Source organism: Sciurus carolinensis, chromosome 7, assembly GCF_902686445.1.
Source record: "Sciurus carolinensis chromosome 7, mSciCar1.2, whole genome shotgun sequence".
Classification (NCBI taxonomy): Eukaryota; Metazoa; Chordata; class Mammalia; order Rodentia; family Sciuridae; genus Sciurus; species Sciurus carolinensis.
In genome coordinates, this window is record NC_062219.1 from 122,771,716 (window position 1) to 122,787,934 (window position 16,219).

At 50.4% G+C, this 16,219-nt stretch overlaps 3 protein-coding genes across 7 annotated transcripts; 2 read left to right on the forward strand and 1 right to left on the reverse strand.

The window, feature by feature from the left end:
• The first annotated feature begins 2,475 nt into the window (after positions 1-2,475).
• Positions 2,476-8,039, forward strand: Clic1 (chloride intracellular channel 1). The gene is made up of 6 exons (XM_047559337.1): positions 2,476-2,733; positions 4,626-4,735; positions 4,938-5,063; positions 5,231-5,337; positions 6,017-6,198; positions 7,716-8,039. Exons 1-6 carry the CDS (start codon positions 2,695-2,697, stop codon positions 7,875-7,877), a joined length of 726 nt encoding a protein of 241 aa, XP_047415293.1. The 5' UTR covers positions 2,476-2,694; the 3' UTR covers positions 7,878-8,039.
• Positions 8,040-8,417: 378 nt separating this feature from the next.
• Ddah2 (dimethylarginine dimethylaminohydrolase 2) lies at positions 8,418-11,931 on the forward strand. Of its 3 annotated transcripts, none has more exons than XM_047559336.1 (7): positions 8,418-8,651; positions 9,485-9,841; positions 9,957-10,056; positions 10,185-10,258; positions 10,418-10,537; positions 11,068-11,217; positions 11,395-11,927. In XM_047559336.1, the coding sequence occupies exons 2-7, from the start codon at positions 9,545-9,547 to the stop codon at positions 11,509-11,511; spliced, it is 858 nt and encodes a 285-aa protein (XP_047415292.1). In that variant the 5' UTR covers positions 8,418-8,651; positions 9,485-9,544; the 3' UTR covers positions 11,512-11,927. The 3 variants fall into 3 exon arrangements, with proteins under 3 accessions (XP_047415292.1, XP_047415290.1, XP_047415289.1); XM_047559334.1 differs by lacking the exon at positions 8,418-8,651 and adding an exon at positions 8,775-9,249 and having other exon boundaries at positions 11,117-11,217; positions 11,395-11,931; XM_047559333.1 differs by lacking the exon at positions 8,418-8,651 and adding an exon at positions 8,795-9,249 and having other exon boundaries at positions 11,395-11,928.
• Positions 11,932-12,567: 636 nt separating this feature from the next.
• Mpig6b (megakaryocyte and platelet inhibitory receptor G6b) lies at positions 12,568-15,468 on the reverse strand. Of its 3 annotated transcripts, none has more exons than XM_047557141.1 (6): positions 15,374-15,468; positions 14,836-15,183; positions 14,602-14,692; positions 14,220-14,260; positions 14,003-14,082; positions 12,568-13,875 (listed from the first exon to the last, which is right to left on the reverse strand). In XM_047557141.1, exons 1-6 carry the CDS (start codon positions 15,432-15,434, stop codon positions 13,771-13,773), a joined length of 726 nt encoding a protein of 241 aa, XP_047413097.1. In that variant the 5' UTR covers positions 15,435-15,468; the 3' UTR covers positions 12,568-13,770. The 3 variants fall into 3 exon arrangements, with proteins under 3 accessions (XP_047413097.1, XP_047413098.1, XP_047413099.1); XM_047557142.1 differs by having other exon boundaries at positions 14,003-14,101; XM_047557143.1 differs by lacking the exon at positions 14,602-14,692 and having other exon boundaries at positions 14,003-14,101.
• Positions 15,469-16,219: the final 751 nt, after the last annotated feature.

A 16,219-nucleotide genomic window follows, 5' to 3' on the forward strand; every position in this document is an offset into this window, starting at 1 on the left:
GCACTCTACCAGCTGAGCTATCTCCCTAGCCCCCTCTAAATTACTGAGACTGGCCTCGAACTTGTGATCCTCATGCCTCAGCCTCTTAATTTGCTGGGATTACAGGCATGTGCCACCATGAAAGAGGAAAGGAAAGGAAGAAAGAGGGAGGGAGAGAGGAGGAAGGAAGGAGGAAGGGGGAGAAAGAGAAAAGGAAAGGAAAGGAAGAAATAAAGGAAGGAAGGAAGGAAAGAAAAAAAAGAAAATCAGTTTTGTTTCTGTCTTTTTTGTGTGCTGGGACTTGAACCCAGGGCTTTGCACATGCCAAGCAAGCACTCTACCACTAACTTACATCCCTCAATCCCTCAGCTTTGTTCTTGGTACCCTAAAATTGGAAGATCCCACCCAAGAGTCAAGGAAAGATGGTTGGGGTGAGATGACCTCACTGTGCTGACCAGTTATTGGAAAATCCCCTCCAGAGAAGAGAAGGTGGGGGAGAAGAGCTAAGGGCTGAGTTAATGGTTACCTTGGCAAATTGTTGAACAATGGAGCTATGGAAACCTGGCGAAGGCTGGTGACAACTCTGGGGAGTGGCAGAGAGGGACACACCTTCAGATCTGGGGTGTGAAGAGATTAGGGACTGGTTTACCAAGCTACAGAGGGGAAAGGAGCAAAAGAAAAGCCTAGAGAAAGAAAGGCAGTGAAAGAGGAGAAAAGCAGGGGCAAGATGAGATGAGCTGAGAGGGAGGGAAACTTCTCTCATGCGCGACTTAAGGGCGAAGCCCCTGACCTCAAATCCATGAGGCCGTGCTTGATGGTTACAGGAGAAGGCAGTGTTACTTGTCACCTGGGAAGTTAAGGCAAGATACCTTAAAGGTAGCCAAAATCAATATTGATGATCAAGGCAGCTGTAGCCACAAAGTTATAGGAGAAAGGAGAAGCAAGGGAGAGGCTGTCAGACCTGTTTGAGCCTAAAACTGGCCCTTTTGCCTGAACTTCTCCCAGAGAGATCTTTGTGGGATATTCATCAGTGAGAGCAGAAGAGGACCCTAGGAAATAAGCTTTCTTTGACACCACCCCCAGCTCCCATCAGTCCTGTGTGCAGATTTTGAGGGTCACCAGGGAGGGGATTCACACACACACACACACACACACACACACACACACACCATTTATGGAATCATTCTGCATCCTTGTAGGATGTTGTAATTCAAGTGAGAAAACACCAAATATGCTGCATCTTTCTGGGGAGGAGATGAGCCTTCCCTCAGGGAAGAGAAAACCCACAGAAGAGGAAGCACAAGAGGAAACCACTAACTGCTGGTTTCCAGCAGCAGGTCTTGTCACTCCACCCCACTCCTTCCCCAATCTCTACTTTTAAAGTCCAAAACCCTGTTTTGCTTCCATGTCTTTGTAGTCTACCATGTTTTCTGGAGGTATAGGTCTTTTGTTGGGCAGAGGATGTGAGAAGGAAAGAGAAGAGATGGTTAGGAGAGAAATTCAGGGTGTGGAAACTGGAATATGTGCTGTTTGGGGGACATATTTCGAGACTTTTTTCAGGAGGTAATAAAGAGTTTGAAAGTACAACCTAAATCAAGGTTACCAAGGAGAGAGAGAGTAATTCTTCCTCTGTCCTCCCTATTTTATTTATTTAGGTGTCTCCAGGACTCCATTTATGCTATTCTGACTTTTGTTTGTTTTTGCAGTGCTGGGAACTGAAACCAAGGCACCATGCATGTTAAACAAGCATTCTGCCATTGAACTACATACACCCCCAGCCCCACTTCACATTATTTTGCCTGACTTTTGCTTTATCCCCCTGAAAGGACCAGATACCATTCCACCTATCCCAGAATCAGTGCAGCTCCAGCCTAGTGCCAGGATAACCCCACCCCAACATCCCATCTTCAAGACAACCTGCCAGTGAAAAGAGGGCAAAGGGGCACATGAAGGGGCCCAGTATGGGGTACAGAAGTGAAAGTGTTAAAACTGACCAGGCTACCAGGAGAGCATCTCCCCTTGCCATGAAGCCTCAAAGTTCAGCTTGCTGTTTCCCGAGCTTGGGGGTCTCGGGGTCTCCCTTCCCATCCACCGCACTACCTTTCACCACTCCCTACTCCCAACCCCAGCTTCTACTTCCAAGTTCTCCTCCCAGACCATAGTCCTAGCAACCCAGAATTTACACTGGAGTCTTTCCTTTCTAAGATCCCATTTGAATGGGCGTGCCCGAGCTCTTAGTGTCAAGTTTCCTGTGTGAATGTGGACAACCCTTCTGATTAATGAATCAGGGAAACTGAGGCAGAAAAAAAATGCTATGCACAGGAGAAAAGAGGCTCCTCAGGACTTACTCCTCTTAACACCCCCATTCCCTGATCCTCTGGAAAACTGAGGATCTCCGCTCCGGACCCAGTACCTAGGTCGTCCAGTCCCGCCCCCTCTCATCCCCTCCCCAGGTTCAGGGCGGGGCCGGCCGGTGAGTCAGCGGCTCCCTGATCCCGCTCGGGAGGGGACAGAACTGGAGGAGTTAGGTGTGGGGTGCATTGGTTTGGTGGAGAGACCGTGTCTGGAGCAAGTGGGTCTGATCGGGCTGGTGTTGCACTGAACAGACAGCCCTAGGTCTGGTGGAGAGAATCCCAGACTGTGAGACCCGCCTTCCCAGGCCCGGGCCCCTCCCAGTTCCCCCAGCGACTGCCGCTTCCTGGTCCCGACGCAACCATGGCTGAAGAACAACCCCAGGTCGAATTGTTCGTTAAGGTAAGAACACCTCTCTCCTTGACCACCCTCCGAACTCCTGAAAGCCAATCCTGCCTTTTCCCCAGCTGTGGCGGAAGCTCCCCGATTTCTCCTCTCCCTGACCCCAAGCCCCAATCCCACGTGCAGTCCTGGGGGATGGGGGGATTGCCGGAGGGAAAGACAACTTGTGAGCCGGTAATGAAACTTCTAGACCCGACCCTGAAAAGTTTGTAGGAGAGCAAGTTTCCAGCAGTCCGAAGGAGAAGAAAGTGTAGAAAAAGGAGTTTCCAGGCACGAGATCGGGGTCTGTGGGTCGGGATGGAGCTGATGGGAGGACAGGAGAGAAAGGGGGCTGCTGGAGCCCAGCAGGGCTTGGGAAGAACAGGGGAGCACCATTTGGGACATGCGCCTGCTAGAAAGATGGGGGAGAAAAGAAGAGGGTAGGGAGGGATTCAAGGAAGAAGGTGTGTCCTGGGAGACTTGGGAGTGGAAGGAGGTAAATTGGCAAGAACTGGTGGGGTGGAAGGAAGAGAGGGCATAAGGAGGAGGGTTGGAGAGGTGATGAGGTGATAGAAATGTTCCCCAAATGGAGAAAGCTGGAGATAGAGAGGCAGTGAGGAGGTGACAGTTTGGCAGTAGTAATGGAGATCAGAGGAGACCTGAGTTGGTTTGGATGTGGGAAGTGTAGATGCAGAAGGAAAAGACACCCCCACCCCAACTCTCTCCCCTCTCTGTGGGTGTGGCTGAAGAGAGGTGGTTCCATGGCATTTGGGTGTGCAGGCAGCAGCCTTCCTTGTGTCTGCCTGGACCCCTTCCCTCCAACACTGCCTTCTCTTTCCTGTCTTAGGACCTCCTCTCTGCCCTTCCCTCCCTTCCTCTCCCTGGTGGTCTGTGTCTCCGTGTTTGTTCATTCTCTCCACCCTCCACTTTCCTGCCTCCTTTTTCTCTGCTTCTCTCTTTTGTTCATCTCGTCTTTGTGTGTTCCTGTTTCTCTCTCTCTCCTTATTCTCTGGTTTCTTAGGCAGGCATTCCCTCTCCCTGGGCCCCAGGGAAGTCAACTCCAGCCTGGGCCCGCCCCCTTAGGTGTGGTCCCCACCTCACTTTCATGCTGGCCTCCGGGGCTATTTTTACTCGTGGGGGAAACCATGCTGGTGGTATAGATTTTGGCCTTATGTCCAGTATAAGAATTAATAGGAACCAGAGGATTGTACTGGGGAGATCCAGTGGTAAGAGTGAGGGCTTTAGGGGGCTGGGGAGTTTCCTTAGCAGCTCAGGCCTTAGCCTAGCTGGTCCCTGCCCCCACTTCCTTGGCAGGAAGGAAGCTGCTGAAGCCTGGAGACACACAGAGAGATGAATCACTCAGCCCAGGGGGAGGTGTCCCTTGAGAGATGAGGTCACTACTTGCCAATTAGAGGACAGCCCCCCTCTACAGGGCCCTCCATATCTCTGTAGTGAGGCTAAGGACCCTTTGAGTTCCCACTCAGCTATCAGAAACAGGTTGAATGGAGGTGTAGTAAATTAATTCTAGCTTCCAAACCCCGCCCCATCTCTCCTGTCCTTAGACTCTACTCCATTCAGGAATTCAGGGCTCTAGCCTATTCTAGCCTCACCAAAGTCCCATACCCTTCCCTCTCTAAGATTCAGATCCTCCAAGTTCTTCAAGACTCATTCCCTCTATCTCTTCCTACCTGTGCTTAATCTCTGGGGAACTAGAAGGCTGCCTTTGCCCACATTTTCCCATTGATCTGCCCTAAGTTTGACCTAGATGGGCTTTCTGATAGCTTTTAATAGGGGAATAGTTCATGTGTCATAACTAGACAGACAACAGCTGGTATGGGAATAGGAGGTGCAGAGAATGACCTGGGAGGGGTGGGTGCATCAGATCTAATCTCAGGTTGGGGATTGCTTTTCAGGCTGGCAGTGATGGGGCCAAGATTGGAAACTGCCCCTTCTCCCAGAGACTATTCATGGTGCTCTGGCTCAAGGGAGTCACCTTCAACGTCACCACTGTTGACACCAAGAGGTGGGCCTACTTCTGTTTCTCTAAATACCCCCTGTGTACATGCGTGTACATATGTACACACATGCTCAGGCCTACCTGAGTCCTTCCATCTTAAACCTTTCCACCTCTACCTGAAGGCTTTTTCTCTTCCCGCATTCCTCTATCTCCTTTCTGGCTTTCTCTGACCCCTTTTTCCTATCCTAATACCTGGCTTCTTCTCCAGGAGGACTGAGACAGTGCAGAAACTGTGCCCAGGAGGGCAGCTACCATTCCTGCTGTATGGTACTGAAGTACACACAGATACCAACAAGATCGAGGAATTTCTGGAGGCAGTGCTGTGCCCTCCCAGGTATAGGAGCACTTGGAAAGGGGAGAGGAGGAACTGGGAGATACTGGAGAACTGAGAGTTTGAAAAAATAGAAAACAGAGATGGTGGTGGGGCTGGGGCAGGGGAGATAGGTAACTGAGGGTCCTCCCAGGAAGGTATCTTACCTTGTTTCTCTTATTGACTTTCAGGTATCCAAAGCTGGCAGCTCTGAATCCTGAGTCCAACACAGCTGGGCTGGATATATTTGCCAAATTTTCTGCCTATATCAAAAATTCAAACCCAGCACTCAATGATAGTGAGTCTTATGTATCACAAGCGTGGGTCCTAAAGGAAGGGAAAAGACCCAGGGGTTGAGAACTCAGATATCAGGAAGATGGAGTAGGTGTTGGAAAAATCTCTTCTTTCCTCCATTTTTGCTTTACCTCTGTGTCTGTCTGAATTCTCATTGGATGAGACTTTCAAGCCTCTCTCATTTGTTCCCTAACCTCTTCTGCCTCACTAGGGAGGGTATTAGTTGACCGTTAGCCTGTTTTCTGACAAAATGGGGTTGTGCTTAAGAATAATCCAGACTACCTGAGCATAAATCCAGCTTGCTGTATGACTGAACAGTTCATTTAACCTCTCTGTAAATCCATTTCCAGATCTATAAAATGAGGATAATAATACCTATTTCCTCGGTTGCTGTGAGAATTAAATGAGTTTTTGTTTCTAAAGGACTTAGACTTGGGGGCTGGGGATATAGCTCAGTGATAGAACACCTGCTTAGCATACTCAAGGCCATATCAGTTGAATCCCCAGCGCCTCTAACCAAAGTGGGGAAAAGTGCTTAAAATAGCATATAGAACCCTAACTGTATTAATATTTGCTATTATTATTTTGTACTGGCCTTGCCATTAGTACCCACACCCCATGGGTCTTCTTGGACAGGCTACCTCAGTCTTCTGGTATTCTAATCAACTCCCTCCCTTGCACAGATCTGGAGAAGGGGCTCCTGAAAGCCTTAAAGATTTTAGACAATTACTTGACATCCCCGCTCCCAGAAGAAGTGGATGAGACCAGTGCTGAAGATGAGGGCATCTCTCAGAGGAAATTTCTGGATGGCAATGAGCTCACCCTGGCTGACTGCAACCTGTTGCCAAAGCTCCACATAGTACAGGTGAGTGGTCATCATGGGAGGAAACGATGGCTGTAGGGGTGGCTCTCTAAGGGGCTCTCACATGACAATCACTTCCCTTGACTACCACTTTGAAGGTGATTTATTTTTTAGCATGTTTTTCACAGATTGCTACCAAGGCAGACCCCACCCCAAGGACAAAGTCTAGTTCCCATCAGTCATTGCTGACTTGAGACAGTACATTCCATGACACAAGCTATGGGTGCACATGGTTTAGCCAAGAGTAACACATTTGGTATTACTTTCAAAAAGGCTCTTCCTATCCCTGCATCACTGCCAAATCCCCAGATCAGACACAGCAGGCTTTCCCTAAGCCAAAGCTGTAACTCTTTGTTGCTTCAGACTTAACTTCAGACTACTTCCTCTTAAGGAAGATGAAAACTGCTGCTTCCCATGTCTTTATTATAACCTCAAAGCTGTAGTTTAGTTTATAAAACAGGCCCACTGTCAGTCTGCCATACAACTGAGTAATGAACATCTGTGTATTAGGCATCGAAAGATAAAAGATGGTTTGGCAATTGGTCCTTGCCTTTTAAGAGTTGAAACCTAACAGAACATATAACATCAATATGAAAGTTATATAAAAATACACGACAAGGGGCTGGGGTTGTGACTCAGTGGTAGAGTGCCTATCTACCATGTGTGAGGCACTGGGTTTGATTCTCAGCACCGCATAAAAATAAATAAATAAAAATAAAGGTTCACCTACAACATATATATATATATATATATATATATATATATATATATACATATATACATATATATATATTTAAAAATAATACATGACTAAAAGTCAAATGAAAAATAGAGAAAAAAAATCACTGTGGAGCCAGGTACAGTAGTAGCACATATCTGTCAAACCCAGCAACTCAGGAGGAAGGAATCACAGGTTTGAGGATAGCCTCAGCAATTTAGCAAGACAGACTCAAAAAAATAAAAATGGCTGGGGATGTAGCTAAGTGGTAGAGCACCCCTGGGTTCAACCCCCCAGTATTGCTAAAAGGAAGAAAACAAAAACAAAAAACCTGGAAATTCAAGAGGCAAATTTTATGGTCTGTGAATTATATCTCACTTTGATTTTTGTTGTTAATTCCTCTCTTTCCCGACCTTTGATACCAGGGATTTAACCTAGGGGCACCCAACCACTGAGCTACATCCCTAGCCCTTTTAAAGTTTAATTCATTTTTTGGTACCAGTGATTGAACCCAGGGGTGCTTAACCACTGAGCCTTATCCTCAGTCCTTTTTTAAATAATTTATTTAGAGACAGGGTCTCACTAAGTTGCTGAGGCTGGCTTTGAACTTGTGGTCTTCCTGCCTCAGCCAGGTGTGTGCCACAGCACCTGGTAATTCCTCTTAATTCCTGGCTTTTGCACTGAACTCAAGATCACTGACCTACCCCTCATTCCATGTCAACCACACTTAAAGCCTCTTTTGCGTAAGGCAGCCAACTCTTCTCTGGGGTTTACATTTTGGTTTCTCTCTTCCCACCTCCAGGTGGTGTGTAAGAAGTACAGGGGATTCACCATCCCTGAGGCCTTTCGGGGAGTGCATAGGTACTTGAGCAATGCCTATGCTCGGGAAGAATTCGCCTCCACCTGTCCAGATGATGAGGAGATCGAGTTGGCCTATGAACAAGTGGCCAAGGCCCTCAAATAGGCAATTTCTCGGGCTCCCTCACCGCAGTCTATGTTCTTCACAGAGGCCCAAAGCGGTTTCCACTTTGCAACCCATGGACACACTCCAAAATGGCTAGTGGGCAGAGAATCCTGGGGCACTTGTGCAGGACTTGGGGAAGGGTGGGGTTCATGGGGGGGAGACAGGGATTAAGGGTAAGATTTTTATTGTGGGGTGGAGTGGGTAGGACAACTTATTTCAGTAATAAAATAAAGAGTGAAAATGTAGTGTTGTTTTTATACAAAGGGGACTTGGAGTGTGGTTGACACAGAATGAGGGATGGGTCAGTGATCTTGAGCTCAGGGCAGAAGCTAATAATTAAAAGGGATATTTGTGACAGAGCTTCCATTTTTAGTGCCGGTCCAATATAAAGCTGTCCTATAGTCCATGCCGCATTTGCAGCCTGGCCGATAGGGCTAGCCAGATCTGGGTGGGCCTGGGCATCGATCGAGGGGCGGTACCGAGTTCAGTGAAGGGGGGCTCAGTCCTGGTGGAATGGGCGAGGCATAGCAGAGCGGAATAGGCGTGGCATTGGAAGGCCCCGCCTTGTCCCGCTTAGACAATGCCCGGGAGCCGCCAGACCGTAGCGCCCCCGCCCCGTCGTTGTATGTGAACTCGCCAACCCAGAGACCCCCTCAAAAGCTAAAGCTCTCAGTCTCGGTGACTTGAAGACTAGGACTCCTTTATTTCCCTATTCTGCCCTCTGGGGGTGGGGCCCCAGCCGAGATAACAGCTCGGCAGGAGTGGCCACTGGAGGTGAGTCTGGGGAGGTGGGTGTCCCCTGGATCGTAGCTGGTGTTTGGGGATACTGGGCGTGTGCCAGCACCGGACGCAGTGTGCGGGGGAACTGGCTTTTGGGTGCGGAGCTGGGCGGGGTGGACTTTGGTGGAAGATGGACTTGGGTACCGGGTCCTGGGGCCAGGAGTGGCGCCCGCGCCCCGGAACCACGCCCCCGTTTTCCCCGCCCCTCGGATTTCGTTCTAGACCTCTCCCAGTCCTCGGGGACTAGGTCTGGTTTATACTGGGTCGCGCCAGGGACAGCGAGACTGGCCTGGGCGGAGAGAGGATGCTTAACTCCTTGGACTCTAATTCTTCTCTCCCTTCCTCTCTTCCTTTTTCCTTCGGGCTTCAGGACTTCCATGTCCCGGGTCCTGATTAATTCCCTATCTTTCTCCTTCTGTCCCATCACCCCTGTGTGTGGGTCCCTGACCGGACTTCGGGTCCCTCCAGCTGCGAGCAGCTGAGGGTTAAGGGGGCGGGGCCACCACATTTTTGGGGAGTGAGCGCATCCTAGCGGCTGCCAAGAGGGGCACCCGGCAAGGACCTTATGAAGCCCCCCGAGCAGGGGCAACAGGTGTTTTGGAGATTAGAGATTCAAGTCTTGTTCCTTGGGCTCCTCTTAAAGAAGCAGACCCGTGGGGTTGCGGGGTGGAGCCGGGTGTACCAGAGGGAAAGGCCCGGAGGGGTGGGGAGGAGTGGGAGGGGCGCACGGAGATGGCAGGAGGAAGACCCAGGCTCTCTTAATCACCAACCCTCCTCGACCTTCTCTTCATGTCTCTTTCTCTGCTTCCCTCTGTCTTTTCTTCCAGACAGGTGAAGTAAAAAGAACACAGAAATCAGCTCGGCCGGAAGGGGCGTCTGTGGATGGGATGGGGACGCCGGGGGAGGGGCTGGGTCGCTGCTCCCATGCCCTGATCCGGGGTGTCCCCGAGAGCCTGGCGTCAGGGGAGGGTGCAGGGGCTGGTCTTCCAGCTCTGGACCTAGCCAAAGCTCAAAGGGAACATGGGGTCCTGGGGGGTAAACTGAGGCAGCGACTAGGGCTACAGCTGCTAGAACTGCCTCCTGAGGAATCCCTGCCGCTGGGTCCGCTGCTTGGTGATACGGCCGTGATTCAAGGCGACACGGCCCTAATCACTCGGCCCTGGAGCCCGGCCCGTAGGCCTGAGGTGAGCGCCAGGGCATTACGTGTAGGGGGAAGGGCGAGAGGAAGTGGATGTCCGGGTTTGGGGCAAGAATCTGGAGTTGGGGTGTCTCAGCTCCGCACTATTTTCTTGCCCTAAGGTTGATGGAGTCCGCAAAGCCCTCCAGGACTTAGGTCTCCGAATTGTGGAGATGGGGGATGAGAACGCAACTCTGGATGGCACTGACGTTCTCTTCACCGGTGAGGTTGGGGTGACCGACTCTCCTGGGTCTTGGCACAGGAAAGCAGTTTGGGGGAGTAGGATTTCTCGGGCCTTGTTTTCCTCTCACTCAGGTCTTCAAACATTTGCTGTCTTCCCGGGGATTCAGGCCGGGAGTTTTTTGTAGGCCTCTCCAAGTGGACTAATCACCGAGGAGCTGAGATTGTGGCGGACACATTCCGGGTGAGGAGCGGGACCAGATTTGGGAGGGAGCGGGGCGCCGGTGGGAGTCCGGGCAGCCTGAAGACCCCTTGAGGAAGAATGAATCCTGGGAGCACCCTGTTTGAGGGTTATCCCCACACTCCTCCCACGGCCCTGAATACCCTCGCCCTTGCTTCATAGGATTTCGCCGTCTCTACTGTGCCAGTCTCTGGCCCTTCTCACCTGCGTGGCCTCTGTGGCATGGGGGGACCCCGCACTGTGGTGGCAGGCAGCAGCGACGCTGCCCAAAAGGCTGTCAGGGTGAGGAGGGGCTGCCCTGGGCGGGGCGGGCGCGTGGCCAACGACCGTGGGCGTGGCTCCGAACTGGGGAGACGGGGAGCTCCAACCCTTACCCTCACGGAGCTGTCCATCTAGTAAGAAATATCACCCAAGTAAACAAGAGTACATACAACAGGTGGCAGGGGTAGGGAGACTGGGAACAGGGACGATTAACTTGCTCTTCCAGAGTTTCAGGAAACTCCTCAAAGGTGGTATCTAAATGGATTTGTGGGATGGATGGGACAGACAGATGGGAGCCAGAGAAGGGCAGAAGAGGGTTGCGGGTGAAAAAAATGGCAGGTGAGTAAAGAGTACAAGATGGAAATTAACAAAAGTAAAGCACTTAGAACAGTGTCTAACACTTAGTAAGTGCTGTGTACTTGCTGTCACTGTTATTCCACAAATATAATTGTCCTAGGCCCTTAATTTGGTCCTTAGTGTGTGGTAGGACAGGCAAACTCAATTGTGGAAAAGCTCTGAGACTTGAACACTTCCTCTTTCCTTTCCCCCAGGCAATGGCAGTGCTGACAGATCACCCATATGCTTCTCTGACTCTCCCAGATGATGCAGCTGCTGACTGTCTCTTTCTGCGTCCTGGATTACCTGGTGCACTCCCTTTCCTCCTGCACCGTGGAGGTGGGGACCTGCCCAACAGCCAGGAGGTGAGAGGGGCAAGAGCTCCACCACCACCACTACAACCAGAAAAAGAAGTATCTTTCCCAGTGGGAGGAAGAAGGGGTACCTTCTCTGGAAACCTGGGTAGAACCACTGTAAGGTGGCTGGAACAAGGGTGACTCTAGACTCAAGGTTTTACTCCCTTCTCTATATTGCCCCTGCAGGCACTGCAGAAACTTTCTGATGTCACCTTGGTACCTGTGTCCTGCTCAGAACTGGAGAAAGCTGGTGCTGGGCTCAGCTCCCTCTGCCTGGTGCTCAGCACACGCCCCCACAGTTGAGGGCCTGGCCTTGGGATTCTGGGTGGCCAAGGGTACAGCAGAATAGAGATTAGAAGGGGAAGGAGAATTGCACATGGTGTCACACACTTGTAATCCCAACGACTTGGGAAGCTGAGGCAGGAGGATCACAAGTTTGAGGCCAGCCTCAGCAATTTAGCAAGACCCTGTCTCAAAATAAAATAAAAAGGGGAGGGGATTTAGCTCAGAGGTAGGGCACCCCTGTGTTCAATCCTCAGAACTGCTTAAAAATAAATAAATAAATAATAATAATAATAATAATAATAATAGAAGGGGAAGAAGGGTTAGATAGATGGAGAGTAAGTAGGTAGTAGAGTAAGAGCCCCAAGATGGGGTGGGGTGGGACATAGTGTGGGGAAAAGGATAGGGGCCACTGGGTGAGTCCTCCCTCTCTCAGAACCAATAAAAGAGATTTGGCCTTTTAGATTGGGCTGTGACTGATGTCTTCCTGGGGCAAAGGGATGGGGTGGGGGGAAACCTGAGCTGGGGTCAGTGCTGGGAAGAAGGCCTCTTTCATTAAAAAAAAAAAAAAAAAAAAAACCCTCATTAAGCACTTACTCATTACCCAACCTTGTCAGTAGGTGCTTGGGCAGAAGATGGATAAAACAGAATTTCTATTGTGCACAGCCTGTCCAGGGAAGAAAAGGGAGTGTGTGGGTGGATCACTCTCTGACTACATCTAAATGTCAGATGATTCAGACACTACTGGATTACCAGTCTACCTTTACTTGACAAAGAAGAAGAAATGACATTTCCAGAGTCAGTCATTTTCATTCACTCATTTACTGAGGCTTAGCAGTGATATCAAAAGGGTCAGTGTCCTGATGTCAGGAAACTTACAGTACATGAACATTTCTTACAAATTGAAATATAGATTGTAATGGAATAATTCACAGGAGGCCATTTCTATGAGAAAAATAAGGGGCTTTGTAGGGTGTCAAAGAGTATGCTGCAGAGGACAAGGAGGTTCAGGCGCAACTTCTCAGAAAAGGCAACACTTGAACTGAGTCCTGAGGACAAAGGCAGGTAACGGGAGAGAAGAGTAACCCAGGAAGAAGGAATTACTCTGGACAGAGGCATTTGGCGGGGCTGGGGAGATTTTCTCTAAGGCTGGCATGTCGTGTGCATGTGGAATGACAGATAAGCCAGAGTGGACAAAATGCTATAGCATCTTGTATCAAAAGCCAAGGTCCATGACCCAGAGCTGAAGCTTAAGGAGAAAAGTACCACAGTTTGGAAATAAGGGGTGTCAGGAGCAAGTTAGTACTTATAGAGGATCTCTGACTTCAGAGAGGAAGGCAAAAGCAGAATATGAGTTATGGATAACCCAGGAAGGAAATGAGGAAAATACATTCTGGCGACAGCACTGGACATGGAAAGGGGTACATATTTGACAGTGACCTTAAGATAGCTGAGACTTCATGGCTCATTGTACAGAAATGAGAAAGGAGGTCTATATGACTCGAGTTTGAGTTTCTGGCTTGGGCAAATTGGTTGATCAAGAGAGAATGCAAACAATAAATTGTACTTGACACACTGTGTGCAAAATGTCTGGGGCTAGTCAGGCAGGATGTCCTAGATCTGAGATCTGGGATGCAGAAAGTTCTGAGTGTCTTTCTAGAGCTGCAGGCTGAGAATTACCTGCAGACAGGAGCTTTCCAGAAGAGGGACAAATCTAGAATGGTGGAGAATACCATGGGGATAGGAAGCAAAGAAGAGTCCAGAGGAAGATAAGAGCAGTAAAGTAAAATAGCTTAAAGTAGGGAGTGATCAAAGACCATGCCAAGTGAGTGCTAAAAAAACGATATCTAGGACATCAGGACATTGCTGGCAAACTTGTGGAGAGTAATAAGTAATTTCAGCAGATGAACAGTGGATATAGAATGAAGAAGAAAATGAAAAAGGCAGATGTATGCCCCTGGTTCAAAGGCTTCATTCTGAAGGGAAGAGAGAGGGCAATTACTGGGAAGTTAATTGATGTCTTAAGATGGAGAGACGGTTTGATTCAGGTTTAGAGAGGACATCAGGGGTGAAGGAGACATGGAAGTTATAGGAAATATGAAAGTAACTGAAGGAGGAAGATCGGCAGCAGAGACAGCCCAAAACCCAGGAATCCAGACTCCCAGACACGCTCATTTCCATCCCACGGTGACTTCCTCTAGTTGAGGGATCAAGAGAAGGGTGGGAATTATGAGGGGCTGGAAGTTCCCAACTAGGGAGGTTTGGAGTGAGGGCTTCCCTTCAAACTACAACCGCATAGATAGTGGAGGCATCAGCAGGGACCACTGCGGACAGTTGGCGGAACCTCCTGAGGGCCATATGGTCCAGATCGGCGTAGAGCAGGCTCTGAATGAGGCAAGAGAGGAAGGCAGGATGATCTCAGCGGTCTGACTCCCTTGAAATTCAGACCTACCTCTTGGTCCACTTTCCTGGGAGATTCTGGTCAACACCTTTCCCACCCCCAAGTCCTTACCGGCTCCTGGTCCAGGTCCGCTGAAATCTTGGACTCCTCCTCCTCTGTGGGTCTCTGGGGCTCGTTTTTCACAAGTGGAGCTATATGGGGGGGACAGAGCTGAAGGATGGAGAGAAGGTGACCAACTTGTCTGTTCCCAGCAAGGGCCCAGACTCAGGAATTGAGGGGTAGGGAAGGTGTCGGTAGGAGAAGAAAAATGGGGTGGAGTTAGTCTTACCAAATGTAGGGAGTGGTGGAAGAGGCTGCGGGGGCGAGCGCCTGTAAAGGAGTATAAGAGTCTTTGAGAGTCGCCAATCTTGTTGCGCTGGTTTTCCTCGGCCGCAGGCGGCGCCAACGACAACCCTGCAACTTGCAGGCTCTGACCAGCAAAACAACTTAGGCTCCTCCCACAAAAAGTCCTGCCCACGCTCTGATCCTTTTGCGCATCTAACTTCATTTTTCTAGTCACTTTTCTAGCCTCGCTCCCAAGTGTTGATCTCTTGCGTTCTCCAACACATGCCTGGATCTCCCGATCTAGCTCTTCTTTGCGAAAATTCACGTTTCGTCCCTCCCGCCGCTGGTCAAGCCCTATTAAACCAGGCCCCGCCCCTAGTGCTCACCTGCGCAACCACCAGACCACGCCCAACGCTCCCAGTCCAAGCACCATCCCAGCGCCCAGCAACGGGACCAGGACCTGGGGATACAGCGACCCTAGGGAAACAGCGTGGCGGGGAGGGATGCAGAGGTCAGGGGTACGACTACAGAGAGCTAGCTCTCTCGCTCAGCAAAGCCTTCCTCCCTCTCCCCGGTGTGTGTCCCAGTTAAATCCATTGTACGTGTTGACCTCGACCTACCGTGGGTAGGCCCCGGGGTCCTGCAATCGGCCCTATCTCCCAGCACGTGAAGCACCGTACGGCTCTCGTCCTCGTGGCGTCCCCTGCAGAAAAATGTGCCCGAGTCCCCCGCGCTCAAGAGCAGCTCCAGCCGCCGGATACCAGGGTCCAAAGAACGTAGGCGGCCAGCGAAGGGCAGGAGTGGAGGCACAGTGGGAATTCCACTGGATGATGCCCACAGGATTGGGCGACGTCCTTTGGACAGGCCCTTGCAAGCTGGGAAACTAGGCGCCCAAGCCCAGCGGATGGGGTGTGAGACCCCCACGCAGGAGAGATTCACTCGGTCTCCAGGGCGTCCATCCAGAGTTGCTAGGGGAGGCGGGGACCGGTGGTTAGGAAAAGTCCATGGGGCAAGACGACACCCTCCCCACCCCTTCTCTTTTTTTCACTCTGCCCTGTCACCATTCTGGATTTTCCCACAAACTCCCAACTCCTCAGGTGTCCCCTTGCCCTGATCAGTCTTTCCTCACCCATCACATCTTCCCCCGCGATTGCTTACCCCCCGGCTCCCCGTGGGCCCTCGAAAGCAGCAGAGTCAGTAGCTGCAGAACCAGGGCCATGGCTGGGGTGAGGTGGGGAGAGGCAGCGGGTGAATCAGCGGGAAGAAAGAAGGGAAGTGGTGGGGAAAGAACTGGGTTATCTTTGGGACTGGGGACTCTGATAAGAGCGCAGGCGGGGCCACCAATTCCTCTATTCCTTTAGGAATCCTCACAGGCAAACTCACAGCCCTAAAACAGTGCTCACTTAAAATTTGAAATGGGCTGTTTACATGACATTCCTGCCTACTTAACTGCTCCAGCAGAGCAGTAGCTAGGACGAATTCTGGAGCTCCACTGTCCTGAATTCATATGTTGACTTTGCCATCTACCAATTGTGCCATGTGGGCAAGTAGTTTAAGTGCTGCCTTTTTGCTCATCTGTAAAATGAAGATGAACACACCTATTTCATAGAGCTTTGTGAGAACTAAAGTAATACCTGTAAAACAACTAAAGCAATGGTTGACATAGGAACACTAAGTGTTCATCATTATTTTTACTATTTCTGTTCTTATTTTAGCTTCTACCTCAACTTTCCATGCCCACGCTGTCCCTCTGGGCCTGCAGTACCCCACCCAAGTCCACAAGATTTGACTGGGGAGGCCTTTAGGAGTAGATGCAAATGCCCCACACCTAGTATTCCAGCGGCCTTCACTGTACTGAAGCCACCAAGGTCACATCACGCCCAAGTGGAGGGGTGAGGTCCCATGAAGGCCTGAAGCAATAACTCTTTAGAAGGTGGGCATGGCCTTCCTGGATAGATAGCCCCAGTTTCCCTACTCCCGGGACATCACAGAAACCCTCCATGA

Bases quoted from the DNA above. Each gene is read 5' to 3' on its own strand.
- Ddah2 (XM_047559333.1), top strand. From the start codon at position 9,223: ATGAAGCCCCCCGAGCAGGGGCAACAG. The intron at 9,842-9,956 runs GTGAGCGCCAGG...TCTTGCCCTAAG, and splicing joins GCCCGGCCCGTAGGCCTGAG to GTTGATGGAGTCCGCAAAGC. The intron at 10,538-11,067 runs GTGAGGAGGGGC...CCTTTCCCCCAG, and splicing joins CTGCCCAAAAGGCTGTCAGG to GCAATGGCAGTGCTGACAGA.
- Clic1 (XM_047559337.1), top strand. From the start codon at position 2,695: ATGGCTGAAGAACAACCCCAGGTCGAATTGTTCGTTAAG. The intron at 5,064-5,230 runs GTATAGGAGCAC...ATTGACTTTCAG, and splicing joins GCAGTGCTGTGCCCTCCCAG to GTATCCAAAGCTGGCAGCTC. The intron at 6,199-7,715 runs GTGAGTGGTCAT...TCCCACCTCCAG, and splicing joins CAAAGCTCCACATAGTACAG to GTGGTGTGTAAGAAGTACAG.
- Mpig6b (XM_047557141.1), bottom strand. From the start codon at position 15,434: ATGGCCCTGGTTCTGCAGCTACTGACTCTGCTGCTTTCGAGGGCCCAC. The intron at 14,693-14,835 runs GTAGGTCGAGGT...CTGTTTCCCTAG, and splicing joins GACCCCGGGGCCTACCCACG to GGTCGCTGTATCCCCAGGTC. The intron at 13,876-14,002 runs GTAAGGACTTGG...TGCCTCATTCAG, and splicing joins CGGACCTGGACCAGGAGCCG to AGCCTGCTCTACGCCGATCT.